The following is a 25,180-nucleotide window of genomic DNA, read 5'->3' as shown; positions in this document are numbered from 1 at the left end:
TATTAATGGAAATAGTGAACCTTTAAATACAGTTAGTGCTGGAAGGAGAAAACATAACCTCCTGATCTACTTAATTCAAGTGAAATTCCCCAGGGGACATTGTGCTATGTGTCTCTGTGATAGTCAGGATCTGAAGATGGCTGATGTGCAGCAGTTTCCAGACCCCTGGCCACCCAGAGAGCCTCTACACTAGACAGGCACATTTACAATTTCCTTCTCACTTCCCAGTAAACCAATCTATTCTAATTGGCTTTGTCCTGATAAAGCAGGCTCCCCACCGAAAAGACCTCTGGAAAAGAGCCCCACTGAAAAATATTTAAAAGAACCTGCTAGTTAAATTCTGAAGGACTTCTGGGAACTCAATTCTTCCTCCCAGACTAAACTCTCTCAGGCTAGGTGGCTTCCAGTTTCCCCAAGTTTTCCACCAGAGAGTAAAAACTCATCTTAGTTTATCTTTCATTCATAGAATTGGTTTCAGATCATGACTGTGCAGAGGAACAGCAGTGAAGAGAAGTATAAAAGTGAAGGAAGAAGGGCATCAAAATAAGGAAATGACAAAAAGAGTCAGGAGGGCTTTTCAGAACTTTTTAATGTTTCCTGGTACTACTTCACAAAGCTATTTCTGGATTTTCATGATGAAGAAAGACATGTTCTTTCATGGCCAGGAGTGGAGTAAGGTTGATGATGGGCAGAAGCAGGTGGGCTAGGAGTACATGGTCAGGTACAGGTCAAGCAGCATGGCAAGAATATTGGGGGTTGTGGGGGCGGGGGGGGGGGTTGTGGGGAGGTCAGGGTTGACATGTGGGACAGGGTCACAGCTAGTACACTTGTCCCATCCTCTGGGTCATGCAATTTTTCTATCCTTCTCTCTTTTCCTGTCACAGTTTCTCTCACAGTTGCTGCCATTTTCTTTGCCATGGGCACACATTCATATCTATCTCCCCATGTATAATTCACTTTCACTCTTTTAGCTTTAGTCTTTCTCTCTTTCTTTCCATATGTCTCACACATTCCTTGTCCCTTTTTTTTTTGATTTAGTTTTCTTTCTGTTTCTCTTCCTTTTCAAAATCATAGGAGAATGGAGGCAATGCAGCCAAGGCCATGGTTTAGAGATTGTGAATAGCAGAGCAAATGTCACCATGACTATTACCTTTTGATCTGAATAGTAAAAGGGGTTCATACAATGCCACGAGTTGATAGGGTTACACAATACAGACAGATAATGGAGTCTATCCAGGGCGATAGTATAATATGAAACAGATTCCATCTCAGTCATGACCACTTTTTAATTTAATTTAATTTGAAAAGAAACAAAAAAGGCTCAGAAAGTAAATTTGAAAAAATCTCTGTTTGCATAGTCTGCTTCCATTAATCCTTTTGATGGAGTCTGTACCTAGAACATTTAGTAACATGCTCAGCACTTTCTAGTGTGATATGTATTTGATGTATCTGGTTAACTAGTTTGTTCAACTTTATTCTTTATAAATATAACTGATTATGTTTTATTGTAAGATTGTTAAAACATTTCTAAAGCCCTCGTTTGCTGTTCAAATAACAGAGATGCTTCCACAAAGTGATTGTCCTATAAAAAGTAAAATGCTTAAAACACTCTTACAGAAACATTGAAAATTAGTAGCTGTATGGCTTTTCCTGTTGGAGGGAAACTTCAATTATAGCCTTTTATGGTTTCAGTTTCTTCAAATGATTTATTTAAAAAGAATGGTGCTGTCAATAGTCTCAACATGGATTTTATCCAAGTTGGCTTGTTGATTGCTAAGTGCTTTGGTGGCTGTGAAACCGAGGAGGAGAGTTGAATTAGTGGGTGTCTGTTCTTCATCTGTCACTCAGGCATCTAAACATCTAATTGTATATTTCTTATAAAAATGCAGGAAATGCAGTTCTCTAAATAAAATCTATAATAGTTTAGCAACAACTTTTGCCATCAAAGTATGGATTTATATATTTTTGGCATTGTTTTACAGCACCAAAGTAAAAATTGCCCACAAAATTGCAGGAATGAGGAATCCCACAGCAAGCACGGTGTGCTAAATATTTTGCCACACCCTTTAGCTCCATGGGCTAATAACTGCACAGGGAGGTCAAAGAGGCATCTGGCACCATCGGTGGATAATTGTAGCAACAACCTTACCATTTTAACCAACAAAATTCAAGAATAAAAGAACAAAGGAATAATGGAGAAGGAAATAGGGTTATTATAGTTAATAGAGAAATGAAGAGATGGAAAGAAAGTTGAATAAAGGAAGAAAGTGAGCTATTATTTTCCCAACAAATTATTAGCTGACATGATACAGTTGACGATTGGATTCCCAAACAGATGATCACAAGTTACATCCAAAGTTTCAAATAACATTAGAATCTATCTACTCTCATTGATTGAATTTAGTTGATTTTCAAATGGTCCAATAACAGGAGTCTTGTGAAGTAAGGAAGCGAGGAAATAATTTCACCCTGGAGAAAACTGGTTTCAGTTGGTCAGATAGTGCAGTATTGCTAGTGACTCTTATAAGGTCCGTGACCTCAATTAGATTGCTTTCTTAGCAAAATGAGATATTACTTTATGGTTGCGAGGAATAAGCCTGAGATGATATTAGTTGGAGACTGAAATTCTGTCTTTATCATGTGCATGCTTTAGATTTTAGTTGCTGTCAAGAAGAGAAATGGGTGCAGTAAAGGAGACAGACCTTGGGGAGGATTTTGAGAAGTTTCAGTCGAGACAGATTGGCAAATGTTCACCAGAGCTGAAAATGTGTTGCTGGAACAACGCAGCAGGTCAGGCAGCATCCAAGGAACAGGAGAATCGACGTTTCAGGCATAAGCCCTTCTTCAGGAATAGGAAAGTGTGTCCAGCAGGCTAAGGTAAAAGGTAGGGAGGAGGGACTTGGGGGAGGGGTGTTGGAGATGTGATAGGTGGAAGGAGGTCAAGGTGAGGGTGATAGACCGGAGTGGGGTGGGGGCAGAGAGGTCAGGAAGAAGATTGCAGGTTAGGAGGGCGGTGCTGAGTTCGAGGGTTGGGACTGAGACAAGGTGAGGGGAGGGGAAATGAGGAAACTGGAGAAATCTGAGTTCATCCCTTGTGGTTGGAGGGTTCCTAGGTGGAAGATGAGGTGCTCTTCCTCCAACCGTCGTGTTGCTATGGAAGAGCGATGGAGGAGTCCAAGGACCTGCATGTGCTTGGTGGAGTGGGAGGAGGAGTTGAAGTGTTGAGCCACGGGGTGGTTGGTTTGGTTGGTTCGGGTGTCCCAGAGGTGCTCTCTGAAACGTTCCACAAGTTACATTTTCAGCTCTGATCTCCAGTATCTGCAGTCCTCACTTTCTTCTCGAAAACATTCACCAGAGTCAAAGAGGTGTGGCTGACAGAAAAATCTCCATGGAGATTCAATACTATAGGCCCAGTGAAACCTTTGCCTGCTGAAAACAGATATTCATTCGAACATTGGCATATAGAGGATCCAATCTGCTAAAGTAAGGGTTTTTCAGTTCTAGAAGGGACTGATAGTCTTGCAGAGATGGATCTATATCTTATTTGGGTCAACTTTGTTCCCATGAAGCATTAGAGCAGCATGGAGCACCTCACATTCCAATCCGGCTGTGGGCTGACACTGACTCCAGTTTATCCAGCCATATTCAAGACCCCCTTCCACAATTTGTATGAAATCCTATAGGCAGCCAATTATTCTGCTGCATTCATATGGCTTTCTTATTATTTTGACCCCATAGTTTATTGTAAAATCAAATGAACGTGATAGAAGCATGGATGGCATCTGTATAGAATGAGTTGTACTGTTAATATGTGAATAATTTAATATAATTTGATTGCTTTTGGAAGAGGACAATATACATTTAATAGAATAGTTCCAAAGATGAGGGATTGTAATTACATACATAAAGTTGAGAAGTTTAGGTTGTTCTTCTGAGAGGTGAAGGGGAGAGTTGATTCATGTGTTTAAAATCACAAAGGATTCTGATCTTGTAAAAAAATTAGATTGGGGCCAGTTAACCTTAACGTAGTGTGATGCTGAATAAGTCCAGCAGTCTGGGTACCAGCTGAAATAATTTTTGTGAATTGAGGTAATTCAGGTTATTACTGTCTCCTTTCCTTGTCCCAGGGTCATATCATCATTAGTAACCCTTGGACAATGAAACACAATATGAAAGAATGAGAGAAAAGCACAACTCTCCCTAATAACTTGGAGTCAGATTGGCAAAGGAACCAGAGGTGGCATCAGGAAAGATGTTCATCAATCAGTTGTTCAGAGATGGAATGCACTATCTGATAGGATTCAATAGTAGCCTTTGAAAGGCAATTGGGCTAATAGAGAAAGAGAAAGAAATGCAAGATCTAGTCAAAGTGTAATTGAGTGAAAACTGAAAATTCAGACACGATGGGCCAAATTACTGTTCTGTTTTAATAATCCACAGAATCGTGAAATAAATGATGAGCCCTCCAGTTAGAAAGAATGGTGGTGGTTAACAAAGGAAACAATGACACTGAGAAATTTGGAGGAGTATGTAGTAAGGACACAGAGTTACAAAATGGAAATCATGTAATATAGTAGCCTTATTTTTAATGAGCAGAAGTCTGGGCAGTACAGTGGCTCAGTGGTCAGCACTGCTGCTTCACAGCATGACGGACCTGGGTTTGATTCCAACCTCGGGCGACTGTCTGCGTGGAGTTTGCACATTCTCCCCCTGTCTGCGTGGGATTCCTCTGGATGCTCCAATTTCCTCCTGCAGTCCAGAGATGTGCAGGTTAGGTGAATTACCCATAGTGCTCAATAATGTATTAGTTAGGGGAAGGGGTTTGGGTGGGATACTCTTTAGAGGGTCAGTGTGGACTTGTTAAGGCTGAAAGGCCTGTTTCCACACAATAGGGATTCTGTTATCTATTCTAACAATATATTATATGGAATGGTAGGGCTCTGAGTGGTGTTGTCCAGCAGAGAGACTTAGGGGCTCAGGTACAGAATGTTTTGAATGCTTGCATCATAGGAGACAGCGTGGTTAAGAAGGTATTTAGCACGCTTGCCTTTATTGCTCGGATCATTGAGTATAGGAGTTGGGACATTATGCTGAGGTTGTACAGGACATTGTGAGTCCACGTTTGGAGTATGGTGTACGGATCTGGTCGCCCTGTCATTGGGAGGATATTATTAAATTGGACAAGTTTAGAAAAGATTTACCAGGGTGTTATTGGAACCGGTCGGTTTGCATTATAAAAATAGGCTGGGACTTTTTCACTGGAGCATAGGAGATTAAGGGGTGACCTTATGGACATTTATAAAATCATGAGGGGCATGGATAAGGTGAATAGTAAAGATCTTTTCCCTAGGGTGAGGGGGTTGAAAATTAAGAGGCATGTTTTGAAGGTGGGAGCAAAATATTTTCAGAAGAATATTTTACACAGAGAGCAGATAGTGGGTGGAATGAACTGCCCGAGGAAATGATAGATGTAGGTATTGATGTAACATTTAAAAGACATTTGGAGAAGTACTTGAATTGGAAAGTTTGAAGGGATATGGGCCAAACACAGGGGACTAGTTTAGTTTGGAAAATCAGGTCGACATGGACAAGGAGGACTGAAGGGTCTATTTCCATGCTGTACGACTGTATGACATTATGACTGACAATACTTAAAAAGAGATTTGAATTCCCAGTGATGGATTCAAAAGCACACTTGACAAGACTATAGGTTTTAAGATTTTCACTTAATGAACAAGCAAGAAACAGATGCTGCAGTCAACTATATGGTCTATCTATCCTGCTGTTCAATTCAGTATGTTTACTGCTGACCTTTGGATTCAATTTCACTTTCCCACCCACTGCCAATATCCCTTGTTTTATGGAGAGACCAATAAACACATCTGCCTCAGTTTTCAATGTATTTAATGAGCAAGAATTCACAATTTTGTGCATTAGGAAGTTCCAAAGATTTGCAACCCTTTAAGCAAGACAATCTTTGCTCATCTCAGTCCTAATGATTGGACTCGTATCCTGAGGCTGTGCCCCCTTGTTTCAGTTTTCCTGACCAGTGGAAACAACCACACAGTATCCAACCTAACAACACCCATCAGTCTAATAGAGTCTTAGAATCATACAGCACTGAAACAGACCCTTTGTTCCAACTAATCCATGCCAACCATGTTCGCAAACTAAACTAGTCCCACTTACCACCCCACCAGCTTCCACATCCAAAGGATCATAAACTGCCATTTCTTTCCCTCCCCTCCTCCATCAGTATTCCACAGGGACCATTCTTTCCAGGAAACCTAGTCCACTCCCAGTGCCACTTCACACTGTGGTACCTTCAGAAGGTGCTGCAGAAGGTACAACACTTGCCTGTTTACTTCCTCCTTCCTCACTATCCAAGACGCCAGACACACCTTCCAGGTGAAGTGGAATTTACCTGCTCTTCATTCAATCTAATCCATTCGATTCGCTACTCGCAATGTGGTCTCCTGCTACCTTGGTGAGACAAAACACATACTGGGTGACTGCTTTGTGAAGCACCTCCACTCTATCCATAAAAATGTTCCTGAGCTTCCAGTTGCCGATCACTTCAATATACCACCATGCTCCAATGCCAACATTTCTGTCTCAGACCAGCCTCAGTAGTCCAGTAAAGCTCAACGCAAGCTGGAGTTGTTGTAACATCTTATCTTCCACTTAGGCACTTTACAATACTTAACACTCAACATTGAGTTTCACTGTATCAGAGTGTGAATACTTTCCTCCAAGCTTTTATATATATATATATATTATATATATATATATATATATATATATATATAAACTCTCTCTCTCTCTCTTTCTCTCTCTCATTCCTCCAGCTTGGCCATCTCCTAGTTTACTATTAGCAATCCCTTTCTCTGTTTCCTTCGTTCGCTCTGGGCACCATCTCTATCTACTTGGCTCACTCCTTTCACCCCCATTATCAGCATAAATATCATATTTCCCAGCCACTTGTAGCTCTGATGAAGGGTCACTGGACTCAAATGTTAACTCTGTTTTTCTCTCTCCAGATGCTGCCAGACCTGTTGAGTTTCTCCACCACTTTCTGTTTTTGTTTCAGATTCACAGCGTCAGCAAATCTTTGTTTCATTCTCCTTTTGTAAAACTAGGTTTACTTAGAACATAGAACATTGAAAAGTACAGCACAGAACAGGCCCTTTGGCCCACTGTGTTGTTCCTACACACTGTCAAGAATCCTGTCTTTAATCCTATATTCAGCATTCGAGTTCGACCTCCCAAAATGCATCACTTCGCATTTATCCAGGTTGAACTCCATCTGCCATTACTCAGCCCAGCTCTGCATTTTGTCTATGTCGCACTGCAACCTGCAGTAGCCCTCGATACTATTGACGATACCTCCAACCTTTGTGTCATCTGCTGACTTACTAACCCACCCCTCAACCTCCTCATCCAAGTCATTTATAAAAACTACAAAGAGCTGAGGCTCAAGAACAGAGCCCTGTGCGAACCCACTCAACACAGACCTCCAGGCAGAATACTTTCCATCTACAACCACTCTCTGCCTTCTGTCAGCCAGCCAATTCTGAATCCAGATAGCCAAATCTTCCTGTATCCCATACTTCCTGACTTTATGAATGAGCCTACCATGGGGAACCCTATCAAATGCCTTGCTGAAGTCCATATAAATCACACCCACTGCTCGACCGTCGTCGACCTGTCTTGACACCTCCTCAAAGAACTCAGTAAGATTTGTGAGGCATGACCTGCCCCTCACAAAGCCATGCTGACTGCCTTTAATCACGCTGTGCTTTGCCAAATAGTCATAAATCCTATCCCTCAGAATTCTTTTCAAAACTTTGCTGACCACAGACATAAGACTGACTGGTCTGTAATTGCCAGGGATTTCCCTGTTACCCTTCTTGAAAAGAGGAACAACATTCGCCTCCTTCCAATCCTTCAGTACGACTCCTGTGGAGAGTGAGGAGGCAAATATCCTCGCTAGCAGCTTAGCAACCTCCTTTCTCATTTCCCAGAGCAGTCTAGGATAAATCTGGGTCTGGCTCTGGAGACTTATCAATCTTAATGTTTGCCAAAATTTCCAGCACATCAGCTTCATCAGTCTTGATCTGGTCAAGACTGTACCCCAGCTCCTCTAAGCTTTCATTTATAACAAGTTCCCTTTCCTTGGTGAAAACCGAAGCAAAAAACTCATTTAGGGCTTCCCCTATCTGCTCAGGCTCCACACATAAGTTCCCTACACTATCCCTGATCAGCTCTACCTTCTCCCTGATCATTCTCTTATTCCTCATGAATGAGTAAAATGCCTTTAGGTTCCCCTTAATCCTTCTTGCAAAGCCTTTTTCATTCCCTCTCCTGGCTCTCCTCAGTCCAATTCTGAGCTCCTTTCTCACAAGCCTGTGATCCTCTGAAGCTGTACTAGATCCTTGCTTCCTTCACCTTACATAAGCTGCCTTCTTCCTTTTGACGAGAAGTTCCTCTTTCTTGTAATCCAAACTTCCTTAACCTTACCCCTTCTTACCTGTCTCAGAGGAACAAATTTGTGCTTCACTTGCAACAACTGCTCCTTAAATAGTCTCCACATATCTGATGTGCCCTTTCTGTGGAACAATTGCTCGCAGTCTGTACCTCTCAACTCCTGTCTGATAGCTTCATAATTTCCTTTTCCCCAATTAAATATCTTCCCTTGGTAATTGCTCCTTTCCCTCTCTAAGGCTATGCTAAATGTGAGGCAGTTGTGATCACTTTCACCAAAGTGCTCTCCCACCACGAGATCTGACACCTGTCCTGGCTCATTGCAGAGCACCAAATCCAAAATGGCCTCTCCCCTCGTTTGTCTGTCTACATTGTGAGTAAGGAAACCCTCCTGAACACACCTGACAAAAATGGCTCCATCCAAACCATCTGCACTAAGGAGGTTTCAGTTGATATTGAGAAAGTTGAAATCACCCACAACAACAACCCTGCTTCTTTTGCATTTTTCCAGAATCTGCTCGCATATGAGATCTTCAATCTCTCTACTGCTATTAGGTGGTCTGTACAAAACCCCCATTGCGGTGGCTGTTCTCTTGTTGTTCCGAACTTCCACCCATATTGACTCAGTAGACAAAACTTCCTCAAATTTCATATCTGTTGCTGTGATGCACTGTCTGATTAGCAATGCTATACCCCCTCCTCTTTTTCCACCCTCCCTGTTCTTTCTAAACATTCTAAACCCTGGAACATCAAGCAACCACTCCTGCCCCTGTGAAACCCACATCTCTGTTATGACCACAACATCTTAGCCCCAAGTACAAATCCATGCTCTAAGTTCGACAGTCTTATTCTGGACCCTCCTTGCATTAAAGCAGATACACTTAAACCGATCCCTTTGTTTCATCATGTGAGAAACCTTCCTAATAGATTTAATATATCCTGTCACTGTACCATCTGCAACAGACCCCCTCTCAGACATGTGGCTCTGATTCCCACCCCCCTGCCAAACTAGTTTAAACCCTCCTGAATCACACGAGCAAATCTCCCACCCAGGACATTTGTGCCCCTCCAGTTCAGGTGCAACCCATCCTTCATGTACACTTTCCCCAGATGTATCCCAATGGTCAAGGTATGTGAAGCCCTCCTTCCTGCACCAGCCTCCCAACCACATGTTAAGCTGCAGTTGTGCTGCTCTTCAGCTTCCAACCTGACTCTCTGTAGTCACTTTTCAGATCCGCAATCCCTTTCCTGGCTATATCATTGGTGCCAATATGTACCACGATTTCTGGCTGCTTACCCTCCTCCTTCAGAATCCTGCAAACCCAATCGGCGACATCCCAGACCCTGGCACCAGGGAGGCAACATACCTTCCGGGAGTCCTGTTCCTGACCACAAAATCTCCTGTCAATCCATCTAATTATTGAGTCCCCTACCACCAGTGCTTTTCTATTCTCCCTCCTTGTGGTAAAAATTGAGGTCTGCAAATGCTGGAGATCAGAGCTGAAAATGTGTTGCTGGTTAAAGCGCAGCAGGTCGGGTAGCATCCAAGGAACAGGAAATTCGACGTTTCGGGCAAAAGCCCTGATGAAGGGCTTTTGCCCGAAACGTCAAATTTCCTGTTCCTTGGATGCTGCCTGACCTGCTGCGCTTTAACCAGCAACACATTTTCAGCGCTATTCTCCTCCCTTCCCTTCTGAGCCACAGTGCCAGGCTCAGTGCCAGAGACCTGACAACTATGGCTTTCCCCTGGTAGGCTGTCCCCACCAGCAGTATCCAAAATGGTATACTTATTGCTGAGGGGAACAGCCACAAGGGATCCCTACTCTGATCATTGGTTCCCCTTCCTCCCCCTGACAGTAACCCAGCTGTCCTTATCCTGTGTCTGGGGAGTGACCACCTTCCTGTACATCCTCTCAATTTCTCCCTCAGCCTCCCGCACGATCTGTAGTTCATCCAGCTGCAGCTCCAGTTCCCTAACTTGATTTTGGAGTTGGGTGCACTTCCCGCAGATGTAGTCAGCAGAGACATGTGAAGTGTCTCTCACCTGCCATATTCTGCAGGAGGAACATGTAACTGCCCTAACATCCATATCCCGCTACTCTGAGCTACTTATTCTAACCAACCACACTTTTAGTGCCTTGTTAGGGCTTCCTTATTAATAGATTCTAACATTTTTCAAAAAAGCAACATTCACTAAACGTTGCTTACTTAGCAACTAATACAGTAAACTACAGAAAATTTAAGCACCTTTTAACTTCACAGAACTGGAAACCCCACCATGTGTATATACATTACACCACACTCTGAAGCATTGTAGTGTTTACAGGTTCCAGTCCAAAGTTACTCCCAGCCTCTAACAGGCTTGCTTATTTTTATTTCACTAATTCACAAAATCTAGTTTTCTTAGAAAGGAATTCCCCTAATCTTCTGAGAATCCTCAAACAGATCATTTGCAGAATTCCTGGCTCCTAACTACACCAGGGAAAATTTTCCAGTGTCCTTAAAAATCTAGTTTCTGTTTTTTCAACCAGAGAACAAGGTTCCACCCACACTCTGCTGGTAGCCATCAGAGAAAGTCTTTTTACTGCTGTTTCCTTGAGTCTTTCTCTTTGACTCTTTCTCTATCTCACTGTCTGTCCAGGGTTTCCCTGTCAGAACATTTCTCTGCACCAAAGCCAGATGTTCTTTTCTTTCTGTCCGATGTGAAGGCTGGCAATTGGGATACAATAGGAATTGTGCCATATCCCTGATGCCCATGATAACCAGGCCACATAGGCTTTATGTCAAATAGAACTGGTAAGAAATTATATGCCCTTCTCCGTTATTCTATTTTATTTTGAATTACAGGAGATAGATTAAAACATAGCCTTATCTCTTAAAATGGCCACCCAAGTGGACAAGGTTGTTAAGAAAGCATATGGTGTTTTGGCTTTCACTAACAGGGGGGTTGAGTTTAAGAGTCATGAGATCTTGTTGCAGCTTTATAAAACTTTAGTTAGACTGCACTTGGAATATTGCATCCAGTTCTGGTCGCCCTATTATAGGAAAGATGTGGATGCTTTGGAGAGGGTTCAGAGGATGTTTACCAGGATGCTGCCTGGACTGGAGGGCTTATCTTATGAGGAGAGGTTGACTGAGCTCGGACTTTTTTCATTGGCGAAAAGGAGGAGGTATGGGGACCTATTTGAGGTATACAAGATAATGAGAGGCATAGATAGTGTCGATAGCCAGAGACTATTTCCCAGAGCAGAAGTGGCTAACATGAGGGGTCATAGTTTTAAGCTGGTTGGAGGAAAGTATAGAGGGGATGTCAGAGGCGGGTTCTTTACACAGAGAGTTGTGAGAGCATGGAATGCATTGCCACCAGCAGTTGTGGAAGCAAGGTCATTGGGGACATTTAAGAGACTGCTGGACATACATATGGTCACAGAAATTTGAGGGTGCATACATGAGGATCAATGGTCAGCACAACATCGTGGTCTGAAGGGCTTGTTCTGTGCTATACTGTTCTATGTTCTATGTTCTATAGCCACCTTATTATCCCATGTACAAGGGCGAGAATTAAAAATCCACTTTGGATCCACTTGGACATTCAGAAATTGTGAACTCACTTCAGAAAATAAGCAGACACTATATTGGCAGTGAAGTGGTGAAATGGATCTAATCTTGCAGGCTGGTAGGAAACAGAAATGCGGAGAGTATGCTTCTGTTTATACTGCGTCCTTTCTGTGACCTGATTGTTTATGGCCACTTATAAATTGCGAACATCCATCTGCATTTGGTGTTTTTCATGTCAGTAGTCCTGTACATTAGAACAATGGCATGCAAACTTTGACATACAACCAAATTTGTATTAAAATTAAACACTGATTCATTTGAGGCTTTCATAGCCAACAATGCTAGACTAATCCTCTTTAAAAAGAGGTATCAAGGCTTAAATCCAAAAGCTACCAATGTGCCCACCCGAGTGGCAGAGAAAGCAAAACATTTTGCCTCAGAATCCTAAAATTAGGATTGGACAAACACCTTGAAATTAAATCATTCATTCAATTCAACCACTTAATAAAGCAGCGTGGTTAAATCTGATCTTTCCCAATCTTGAGATTTTGCTTGAATCTCAGCAAATGCCATCCAAAAGAATTACAGTTCCCGCAACTGCAGATATGTTGAATACTTTAAAAAAGATACACAATTTCAACTCGCATGTGATGGATTAGAATTTATTCTTAAATTCCATGACACATAACAAGCTAGATGTAACTGACACCAATTACACATCTTAGTTAGAATGCCATGATGGAGCAATTGGAGTGGAAATTAGAATCTGCCAAAGACACAGAAGAAAGTGCTTCATTGCCTTCATCGTAAGTTCATGAGTCATAGGGAATCAATTTCCTTCAGATTTCCAGACCAAATCTGCCTTTTAGGCATCATCATTTGAACAGGAATGAAAACAAAATTTTGCTGTTTTTGGTGGTGTGAAAAATATGACCACTAAGTATTTTTCTCTCTTTATCAGTGTAAATATCTTCTTACAAATATTCGTTCCTTGGATTTTTATCTGTTACAAAATGGTATAATTATAGATGCTAGTCTTTGAGATAGGGATGCAGTAAAGATAGCCAAACAGTCTTTCTTCATTCAAGTTTGTTATTTTTATGTAGAAATAAAATTCAGCACAAGAAAATGAGACAAACAGCCTGTGGTTTCTACTCTATGAAACCCTCATTGGAGGAATTAAGAAGAGGGGAGAAAAGAAACAGATTGTGGGTTTGGGCATTTTGTCAACTATTCTTCAGTGATGTCACAAAGTATCAGGGATAAGGGAGAAGTGACTCTGAGGCAATAGGCAGGAGGAGAGAATGCAAGGTCTGAGCAACCAGTTCTTGGATTTGAATGCTATTCTAAAATCTAGAATAAGAAAATTCTTCTCAGGATGTAACATTACCAGAAAAACAGACAATTGTTAACTTAAAATGCAAACAAACAAGGTTTATTAGCCAATAAAGATTAATACTTAACATTTCAATAGTCAAACGTAGAACTGTATCAGATTGTCTTTGCCAACAGGATTTCTGCAGTCTTCTTGGTTCTTTCAGTCATTGGCTCATGCCATCCTTCAAGCTTCTAGTTTAGCCACTTTGATGCACATCTCATTTGCAGTTTTAAGACTACAACTTTAGTGGATCCTTTCTTGACCCACAACTTCCCAATTGACCTACATGTGACACAGTTGATTGCTGCTGTGTACTGTACTGGTTGTCTCTCTGGTTCAGACTGTTTTCTCAAACTGTTAGCTGATAATACTGGATTTTCATTCTGATCTCTACCATCGATTTTACAGTAATCCTCAACATGTGACAGTTGCCTTTGTTATGACTGAGTTCTTTTACAAGCCCTCAACCAATGACAAACACATGTTGACTGATAATGTACCACACAAATGCCAACTTTCTAGAAAACTTTTATAACTGTCTCCAAACTCTCCCTCCCAATAAATTTCTCCCTGCAAAGGCTATCATTTGACAAGTGCAAAAGTCCTCAGTAAGTTTATCTATTTTATATTCATTTTGCAGGTAGCCTTTACAACCTTTACCTAAGCACGTGCAACTAAGTCAATGTAGATAACAGATTCTAACCAAATATTTGTACCTCTTGACCAATAGAAAGAATGCTCCTGGCTTCCTTGCAATAGTCAAGCCCGAGCATTCATTAATTCCAAAGATGAAAGTTTTTTTCTTATGAAGAGAAAGTGAACAGTTTAGACCTATACTCACTAGAATTTGTGTTGCAGACGTTTCATCCCCTATCTAGGTGACATCCTCAGTGCTTGGGAGCCTCCTGTGAAACGCTTCTGTGATGTTTCCTCCAGCATTTATAGTGATTTGTACCTGCCACTTCCAGTTGTCAGTTCCAGCTGTCCGCTGCAGTGGCCGGTATATTGAGTCCAGGTCGATGTGCTTATTGATTGAATCTGTGGATGAATGCCATGCCTCTAGGAATTCCCTGGCTGTTCTCTGTTTGGCTTATCCTATAATCGTAGTATTGTCCCAGTCGAACTCATGTTGCTTGTCATCTGACTGTGTGGCTACTAAGGATAGCTGGCCATGTAGTTTCATACGTAAAAACAATGACTGCAGATGCTGGAAACCAGATTCTGGATCAGTGGGGCTGGAAGAGCACAGCAGTTCAGGCAGCATCCAACAAGCACCGAAATCGACGTTTCGGGCAAAAGCCCTTCATCAAGAATAAAGGCAGTGAGCCTGAAGTGTGGAGAGTTAAGCTAGGGGAGGGTGGGGTGGGGAGAGAGTAACATAGAGTACAATGGGTGAGTGGGGGAGGGGATGAAGGTGATAGGTCAGGGAGGAGAGGGTGGAGTGGATAGGTGGAAAAGGAGACCGGCAGGTAGGACAAGTCCGGACAAGTCATGGGGACAGTGCTGAGCTAGAAGTTTGGAACTCGGGTGAGGTGGGGGAAGGGGAAATGAGAAAGCTGTTGAAGTCCACATTGATGCCCTGGGATTGAAGTGTTCCGAGGCGGAAGATGAGGCATTCTTCCTCCAGGCATCTGGTGGTGAGGGAGCGGCGGTGAAGGAGGCCCAGGACCTCCATGTCCTCGGCAGAGTGGGAGGGGGAGTTAAAATGTTGGGCCACGGGGCGGTGTGGTTGATTGGTGCGGGGTCTCAGAGAGGTTCCCTAAAGTGCTCTGCTAGGAGGTGCCCAGTCTCCCCAATGTAGAGGAGACCGCATCAGGAGCAATGGATACAATAAATGATGAGGTGTGGCCACAGGTTTTACAGTTCCTGTGGTGGCAGGGGAAAGTGCCAGGATGGGAGGGTGGGTTGTAGGGGGGCGTGGATCTGACCAGGTAGTCACGGAGGCAACGGTCTTTGCGGAAGGTGGAAAGGGGTGGGGAGGGTGGTGGAGTCTTTTTGGAGGTGGTGGAAATGCCGGCGGATGATTTGGTTTATGCAAAGGTTTGTCGGGTGGAAGGTGAGCACCAGGGGTTTCCTACCATCAAGCCAATTGTGTATCCAATCTGCCAGCTCCCCCTGGAATCCATGCAATCCAACCTTCCAGAGCAGCCTACCATGTGGAGCCTTATCAAAGGTCTTGCTAAAATCTGTATCCACTATGTCTGCTGCCCTGCCCTCATCAACCTTCCTAGTTACTTCATCATAGAATTCTAACAAATTTGTGAGGCATAATCTCCCATGCACAAAGCCGTGCTGAGTACTCCTAAACAATTCCTGTCTTTCCTAATGCGTGTATATCTTATCTCAGAATCTTCTCAAGTAACTTACCCACCATAGATGTTCGGCTTACTGGTCTGTAGTTCCCAGATTTTTCTTTGCAGCCCTTCTTGATAAGGGCACAACATTCGCTACTCTCTAGCCTTCTAGGAACTCACCCGTGGCTAACGAAGATACAAAAATACCAGCCAGGGCCCCTGCAATTTCTTCTCTAGCCTCTTGTAGTGTTCTTGAATATATCTGGTCAGTACCAGGAGATTTATCCACCTTCATACATTCTAATACATCCAACACCTCCGCTACTGTGATTTGGACTGTCCCCAAGATATCACCACTTGCTTCTCCAAGTTTTGACGTCTTCACGTCTTCATTGCCTTTGTTGCTTTCCCAATTCCCGAAACCTCTCTAGTTTTTCCTTCTTTACATCTTTTAATCTGAAGTGGTCGTGTGTGCCCAAGGTTTTGATCATGTATTCTAATCTCTCATGAGATGTCAGACTTTGTTTTATAAAGTTTGAGTTTTATTACATTAAAGGCACCACATATATGTGTTGTTAAATTGTTGATTAAGTAATTTGAGAAGTGTAGTACACAGCAAGTGCACATATTGGGGAATAGGATGGACAGGATCCTGACTGGAACGACAGGCCATTGTTTTCTGGCAATCCTCACCAGAAAATGGCTCCTTACACAAAATATCCCACAAATCAATAATTCCCATCAATCAGAAAAGAAGAAATCAGCTAAGCAAAAGCAGGGAAGGACAGCAAGAGAAGCAAATTGCACAGTAAGTTGGAAAAATGTAAAAAGAAAAGAGCCACGGAAAGAAAAGACAGAGAGAAAAGCAAAATCAAGGCATACAAGACAGAAACAATAATCTTTAAAATGACAGGCATATAACAAGTTAGCAGCCCTCCAGATCTATTTTGCGCTATCACATTTAGTCAACATTTGTCCATGATGTGCAATGCCATGGAAATTCACTTGATTTATATGTTTTTATTAACAAATTTTAAAGTGATTATATCAAAGAAGATATAATCAGTGATACACAGTATTTTGATGACTTGGAGACAATGGATACTGATAAATTTACCAGAATAATAGTATCTATTTAAGAAGTATTTTTACTGTTTTCTCTTTTTGATTGCAGTACTCTGTTGATTTCATATGAGTAGATTAGCATCATTTTTCACAACCATGGAAAATTCCTTTTCTTGTTTTAATTTGTTATTTTATCTTATTCATTTTTAAAGTTCACTTGCAGCATGTGGGTGTTGCCAGCTGGCCAGAATTTTACTGCCTATCCCTAGCTGCCCTTGAGAAAGTGATGGTAAATGCCTTCTTGAACCATAAGTAGACAAACAATGTATTAGGGAGGAATTTCAGGATTTTGACCCAGAAACAATGAAGGAACAGCGATATACTTCCAGGTCAGGATGATGAGTGGCTTGGAGGGCAACCTATGGGTGGTAGTGTTCGCATAAATTTCCTGGACGTTGTTGTGGGTCTGAAAGGTGCTGTCTAAAGATCTTTGGTGAATTTCTGCAGTGTCTTTCGGTAGATAGCACACACTGCTGTTACTGAGTGTCAGTGGTGAAGGGAGTGGATGCTTGTGGATGTGGTGCCAGTCAAGAGGGATGCTTTATCCTGAATGGTGTCAAGCTTCTTGAGAGTTGTTGGAGCTGCACTCATCCAGGCAAGTGAGGGGTATTCCATCATGCTCCTAGCTTTTGTCTTGGAGATGGTGGACAGGCTTTGGAGAGTCAAGAGATGAGTTACTCTCTGCAGTATTCTAGACTCTGCTCTTGTAGTCACTGTATTTACATGACTTTTTGGTCTGGTTACCCCATTCATAATGGGAAATTCAGTGATAGTAACACCATTGAATGTCAAGTGGCAGTAATTAGATTGTCTCTTATTGGAAATGGCCATTGCCTGGCATTTGTGAGTCGCAAATGTTACTTGCCAATTTTCAGCCCAACCCTGGATATTTTCCAGATCTTGTTGCATTTGAACATGAATTGCTTCACGATCTGAGGAGTCGCAAATGGTGCTGAATATTGTGCAATCATTGGTGAATATCCCTATTTCTGACCTTGTGATGGAAGGAAGGTCATTGATGAAACAGCATCTAAGACCCCATTATTTTTGTATCTAATTCTTCAGCATTTTTAATGTGCCTTCAGAGTAGTACAATATCTTGTTGTCCAGAAATCTAATTGAAAAGGAACTCCAAAGTTGTAAAAGCCTCAATTAATATTTTGTATGTCCACATGGAAATAGCATATAGGGAAGTGAGAAGGAACCAAACTAAATGGAATGTATTGGAGTGTGGGCAGCACAGTGGCACAGTGGTTAGCACTGCTGCCTCACAGCGCCAGAGACCCGGGTTCAATTCCTGCCTCAGGCAACTGACTGTGTGGGTTTCCTCCGGGTGCTCCGGTTTCCTCCCACAGTCCAAAGATGTGCGGGTCAGGTGAATTGGCCATGCAAAATTGCCCGTAGTGTTAGGTCAGGAGTAAATGTATGGGTATGGGTGGGTGGACTTGTTGGGCCGAAGGGCCTGTTTCCACACTGTAAGTAATCTAATCTATTCTAAGCTGATATGTGATAAGTAGTAATTTGGGTTGTTCATGAGCAATGCTGTTTATATCCTTGTTCAACAAATTATGTTGTCTGTTTTTAAAATTTGTTACCATCGTGTAGAAATACAATATGATTTAGGCAACGTGTTTGCCAAATCAGGTTAAAAATGCTTAATCCATTAGGAATGTCTTTTTCAGGCTGTATTTTATAAACATCAAAAGAAATTTCTATTTGTAGACTTATTAATACGTTCATGTGGAAAGTTATTTTCCAATGAAAAATAATACTGTGCTATTTTCTTCTGAGAGTTTTCAAATTCTCCATCTGGGCAGTTGCCAAAAAAAACCACATTAATTGCTTTTGGGAAAACTATGTAATCTTCAAAATGTTGTTCGATGGCTTCATTACCCCAGAGTGAGATAGATGCTAGGGCACCGAGTAAATTTAAGGAGGAGATAGTCAGATTTTTAATTAGTAATGGGTCGAAGGGTTATGGAGAGCAAACAGGAAAGTGGAGTTGAGGCGGAGATGAGATTAGTCATGATTGTATTGAATGACTGTGCAAGCTCAAGAGGATGAATTGCCTATCCATGCTCCTAGTTGTTGTGTTGTTATGTTCTTGTGTTTAATCTTTAAAGGAACAAAATTGTCCAATGCAGGTTCAGATAGGGAGTAGAAAAGGTTGTATCTCTGTGAATATCTGATCTATTTCAGTATCCATTTACATCCACACACTGATACAAAGAGTTTGGAATGTAGAAAGCCTTTTCTTTAGAGAGGTTTATCCTCAGAGAGAGTCATTGATCATTATGGATTGAGTTGGTGAGGAATTTCCGCACCCAGAGGGTTGACAATCTTTCGAATTCTCTAACTCCTAGGACAGTGGTTGCTCAGTTGTTGAGGACACTCAAGGCTGAGATAGATAGATTTCAGATTTTTGGATTCTGGAGAATCAAGGCATTGGGGATCACACATGAAAATGGAATTATGGTTAAAATCAACCGTGATCTTTTGGATTGGTGAAATTGACGTTAAGGTCATGTGGCAATATTCCCACTCTATTTCTTCTGTTATGCAATCAACTATACATTGCACATAATAGGCAGAATGTTGTACTCTCTCTACAGCAAGCTTGGTGGGAGGATCTTTTAATCAGGCAAATGGGAACCCTGCTAAGTAAATGAATCCACCCGAATACAATGACAGGAGGACCCATGTATGGCAGGCCATCTGAATGTAGTCTTGTTGAAAATTCAAACTATTCCCTTTGGCAGGTCCTTTTGATTGTTGTTTTTCATATTTCTGACTTTTAGTTTTAATAGATCTGTTGACAGTTGCAATGAGTTCATCTACTTTTTAACACACTTTTATGCCTGCTTTTTAACAATTCCAAAGGACAACTTACTTCTTCCAAAGCCAAACTTACTTCTCCATAATATGTCCTGGGACCAGATCCAAAAAGGTGTCTTGCATCTCCGAAAAAATACCCCGGCTATCAAAACAAATGAGCCATTGCTAGACCTGCTGTACCAGTTCTAATCTGTCATTATGGACTCCATACCTAGTTGTTTGGGGAGGTGATAGCCTAGTGGTATTATCACTAAACTATTAATCCAAAGATATAATGTCTTGGGGACCAAGGTTCAGGTCCTGCCATGGCAGAGAGCGCTATTTGAATTCAATATGTGTCATAAGGGTCTAATGATGGCCATGAAACCATTGCTAATTGCCACCTGGTTCGCTAATGTCCTTTAGGGAAGGTGATCTGCCACCCTTTTGCGGTCTGGCCTACTCAAAACTCCAGACCCACAGTAATTTGATTACTTCTCAACTGCTCGCTGGGGAAATTAGGGATGGCAAATAAGTACTGGCCTGGCCAGCAGCATCCACATCCCGTGAATGAATTTTAAAAAGTCACCAAAATAATACCTAAGTGGAGGCAGTTGCTGTTTCTAAGGGTAGTTGGCTGTGTGAAATGCCTCTAACATTTTGGGATCAAAAAAGTTACTCTCTGTCATTGCAAAAATCTAGGTCATGGTGCATAAATGGTGTGAATAGTATAAAAGCATCTAAGTGGAAGTTAAATAAGCACGTGAGAGCGAAAGGAACAGTGATATGCTGGGAAGTTAAATGAGACAAAGCTTATATGAAACATAAACCTCACAATGATTGAATAGATTGGCCGTTTAGGGACATGTTAATTATATTATTGAGATTAGGGATATAAATGGAGGCAGTGTTCCTCTTATGTTTCCTGCTGCTATTGGACTTCTGAGGGCCATGCATGACAGTTATTTCCAGAACTGAAAATCAATGCATCCATCCACACACATGGCATGCAAGGAACCTTCCACAAGGCTGCAGTTTGAAGGGAGTAAGAGCTGGAAGGCATCAAGCTCAATTAAGATAATGGTTGTCGCATTCACTTTACATTTTAATGCTATATGGTTCATTATAAGAGTTGCATATCTTATTATAAAGAAGAAATTCTATAATTTGTAGGAACATAGGAACAAGAGAAGGCTATTCAGCCCCTCATGTCTGTTTCACCATTCAGGGAGGTCATGGTTGACCTGTAGCCTAATTTCACATACCTGTCTTTGGCCCATATCCCTTAATACTTTTGCTTAGAAAAATTCTTCTTTCTCAAATTTAAAATTAACAATTGATCTAACATCAACTGCCCTTTGTGGAAGAGAGTTCCAAACATTCATCACCCTTTGTGTGGCAGGGTGCTTCCTAATACCTCTCCTGAGCAGTCTGGCCTAAATCTCAGACTATGCCCTCTGGTTCTAGAATCTCCAACCAATGGAACTAGTTTGTCTACCCTGTGTAATCCTTTTTCCTGTTAACATTGTGAAGACTTCGGTCAAATCACCCTTAACCTTGTAAATTCTAGAAAAAACAGCCTAATTTATATAATCTCTCTTCATAATTGAATTCCAGGTATCATTCTTGTAAACCTACATTGTACTGTCTCCAAGGCTAATATATCCTTCCAACGGTGTGGTGCCTGCATCTGCTTTCTGCATCTAAATGGGATTTAACCAGGGTTTGTATAGCTACAGCATAACATCTATGTCCTTGCACTCAAAGTCCTCTAGATCAAATGCCCAGCATTCCATTAGCCACCTTGATTATGTTCTGCACTTCTCTGTGGCATTATAAAGATCTCTGCAGCTGAACCCCCAAATCTTTTTGGACACCGACTGTATTTAACTTCATACCACCAAGAAAGTACCCTGCTCATTTGTAATTGGCTATTAACTATGAAGAGAGACTTGCTGGGCGTAACTTAGAGAGATGGCAGGTTGCATTTTGTGAATAAATATAATATTAAGTAAAAGATAGGTCCCTGGTTTCCTACTTCACAGCTCAACACCAAAAGTTTAATATGGCCTGTTTCTGAGCTATATATTCCAAGTAATTAATTTTTAAAAATTAGTTGGATTCATTTTCACTCTACCGAAGAGGTATTGGGAAATCTAAGAGAAATTCGCACAAGTCATCCTCAACCATCACTCAGATGTTCAGAACAAGCTGCCAGAGCTCACAAACACATTACCCAAGGGAATCTTTGGGTGACTTGCCTTGTTATTTGTCAAGCTCAGCTATGACTCAGGATAGGAGATAGTGCTAAATGGATTGATCATAGCTGTCAAGTGTACTGCGGAGCCAAAAAAAGTCATGCGGCCCATTAAAGCACTCCATTAACCAGAACCAAAACGTATATGTTTGTTGAATGGCTGCCACTGCTCGCCTGCATCTATAATCAGAAAAGTTTAACAAAACAGATCTGAACCTACTTTCCAAAATGGGTATTTAAACAAGCATTTGGAAGCAACCTCATATTAGGAAGCCTCTCTAAGGAGGCTGAAATGTGACCTGATTTCAGGATCTTTGGAGAACAAGCTATTGTGCCCGAGGATTCGACTTTCAAACCTGTTTGCACTTACTTAACAGTTGCCAATTATTCCTCTTAACTGGGACAAAGTAAACTGAAGCTATTTGAACTTGTCTTCAACAATTAATCAACCATCAGATAATTCCATTCCAAGGGCTTTGAAGTTAATTATCCTTTCCTCAGGATATGAGCTAGTTTCTTGACAGATGCTCAGAATTAATCTACTATATTAACTTTAACATAAGGAGAAAATCCATTCAGATTTTGGCTGCAAGAATAGTTATCAATTAATTATCTAAGTTGTTTGTTTTTTGTCAGTCCTTCCCTTTTAAACTTCTTTCATTAGGAGCTCATGAATTTCTTTCTACAGATTGTCTTAGGAATTTTGGAAGTTAACAGTAGTCAATCAAAAAATGTGAGACATACATTGCACATCTGTCAAACACAATTTCCAGTTAGGTTGATTTACAGAAATTTTGAATTTCTTTTATTAGTCAGACTAAAGTTTCAAGTAGAGGACAATATATCAGATTTTGGCTTGTTTTCTTGTCAGCCTATGTTTACATAGTGCACCTCAAAAATCATAAAGAAACCTGTTTAGACTTCGATGTCTTACTGTTATATTGTTTTACTTGAAGATACAAAAACCCTTTGAAAGAACGAAATGCAATCAGAAATAAGAAATGAAGCCATTAAAGTATTTTATGTGATGATTCCCAGAATGACAGATCTGTCTAGCACTCACAACTTTGCTTTCACTTCTAATGATAATAGAATAATAAGTGTGATTTAACCTGAAGTGCCCCACGCCAACCTTTTCTACTGTAAAGCTTTATCTATGTTTACACACGCTTCTCCTGTAAATGCAGCAAATTGAGCAAGCTGCTGGCATCAAATGAGTACCCTGCTATATCTCCTTGTTTTGGGAAAGCAGGAAATTGATGTGACTCCATGCGGAGTCAACTGCCAGTCAGGCTGTGGGGAAGAGGTCTATTCAGCATATGGACTGAATAGTATTATAGATTTCTGATTGAGCCATTTTCTAAGGACTTCCCAGGAGTCCCTACAAGATTCATCTGTTGGATTGCTCTCTAGCTGCACATGGGGTGAAGCATGTGCACTATACACTCCAGTTATATGTACAAAATAATTGCCATCTGATCCTGTTTGTATTATGTGAATCAAACTTGGAAGGTTCAATTAGTTTCCTACCTGAAGCCACAAAGTTTGAAAGTCCTGAAAACCATTTTCAGTAAGGCAGCTGTCAGAGATCCAGCATTGAAAGGACAGTAAGTCGCTCAACATTATTTTCAAGCCACAAATCTTCTATCCATGTCAATTCTGCACTCTCATACTTCTGTAATTTACAAAATTAAAACTATGATGAGGTACATAAGGCAAAATGTTAAATTTGAATATTGTCGTTAAAGTACACCGAAAACTGATCTTCTTCCATTTAGATTTGTAAAAATGTTTCTGTTAAAATTTTCTTTTTCTATACATAGACAGACCTGAACCACCAGCTGGAAAACCATGCTCTTCTGATATTCGTAATTCTACCCTGACCCTGTCGTGGTATGGTCCCACATACGATGGTGGGAGTATTGTTCAATCCTACAATGTGGAAACTTGGAATTCCGTGGAGACACAATGGACAAATCTAACTACCTGTCGCAGCACATCCTGCACAGTGTGTGATCTAAATCCTGACAAAGAATACAAATTCCGTGTTCGAGCTGTAAATGTTTATGGAACTAGCGAACCAAGTCAAGAATCTGATTTGGTCAGATTGGGGGTCAAAGAAGGTTAGCTCTACCTGAAGGAAGTAAACTAACCTACACAAAGCTTTCACCTTTCACTGGAACATAGCTGGCAGATGTGCACATTAAATGTTTTAAAGATTTTTCATTATCATCTTTTGTTTAACCCTGTTAAATAATATTGTTTCAAGTTGGACTTTTTTTATATTATGTTGGTCTCTAAATGCTGCGCTGTGGTAAGAACGATTGTGCACAAAATCTGAGGTTAATGCTACAGGAACGTGCAGGCCGGGCCACTCAACCCTTCAGTGATATCATGGTTGATCTGATTACTGTACATAGTATTTCACTTCTGGCACGTCAAGAACTTGTCTGCACGCCACCATCTTGAAAGTATTTAAGGATTCTGTGTCCCTTTGGGGAAGAGAAATCCAAAGACTCAAATCTCTCTGAGAAAGAAATTCTTCTTATCTCCTTAAATGCACAACAGTGACACCTAGTTCTAGATTCTGCAGAAAACATCCTTTCCATATATTTCAATCAATTCATGTCTTAATCTTCTAAAGTTGTCAGTCCAACATTTCCTTGTAAGACAACTTGCCAGTTCCAAGTATTAGTCCAGTAAATCTTTTCTTAACTACTTCAATTGCATTTATATGGTCTCACCAGTGCACCATGTGACTGAAGTTAAAAGTTTCTACTTTCGTATTCAGTTCCCTGTGTACAAACATATACTTATTGTACCTGCTTACAAATCTGTTGCAATTTTATGTTATAGAACACCCAAGTCTCTTGCATCTTAGACATCTGCAACCTTTTAATATTTAGATAGAAATGCAGTGGCAGACATTTAAGGGGATATTTCAGAACAAATGAAATAGATGCATTCTAATAGGAAAGAAAATTCCCAAGGAAAGTCCTGCCATCTAAGAACACTGGAGGTGGTATCAAACTTAGAGAAAGCATATAAATATGTCAGGTCACAGGTCTGAAGATTTGGCAGAAAAAACTGCACAGGATGACTACAAGATTAATACAGAGAAATACTTAGAGTCCAAAGGAGAGTTAACTGGGAATTTAAGAACAAATAAACAAAAGTTTATTTTGGACATTTTAAAATTGAAAGCACCTAAAACAAAAGGAGCATTGGTCCTATAGAAAGTGAGTTTGGGGGAATTAATAATGGAAAATT

The 25,180-nt window shown here is 41.0% G+C and overlaps 1 protein-coding gene across 3 annotated transcripts in view; it reads left to right on the top strand.

The window, feature by feature from the left end:
* The window catches only part of LOC132817098 (myosin light chain kinase, smooth muscle-like), a 429,362-nt gene that overhangs the window by 344,645 nt on the left and 59,537 nt on the right, over positions 1 to 25,180 (top strand). For all 3 annotated transcript variants that reach the window (XM_060827247.1, XM_060827248.1, XM_060827250.1), the window contains one exon: positions 23,734 to 24,033. In XM_060827247.1, the coding sequence (XP_060683230.1) occupies positions 23,734 to 24,033 (300 nt within the window). The remainder of the gene's footprint in view (positions 1 to 23,733; positions 24,034 to 25,180) is intronic.

This window comes from Hemiscyllium ocellatum, chromosome 7 (genome assembly GCF_020745735.1).
Source record: "Hemiscyllium ocellatum isolate sHemOce1 chromosome 7, sHemOce1.pat.X.cur, whole genome shotgun sequence".
NCBI lineage: Eukaryota > Metazoa > Chordata > Chondrichthyes > Orectolobiformes > Hemiscylliidae > Hemiscyllium > Hemiscyllium ocellatum.
Note: the sequence above shows the minus strand (reverse complement) of the source record. Positions and strands in the feature narration are given on the sequence as shown.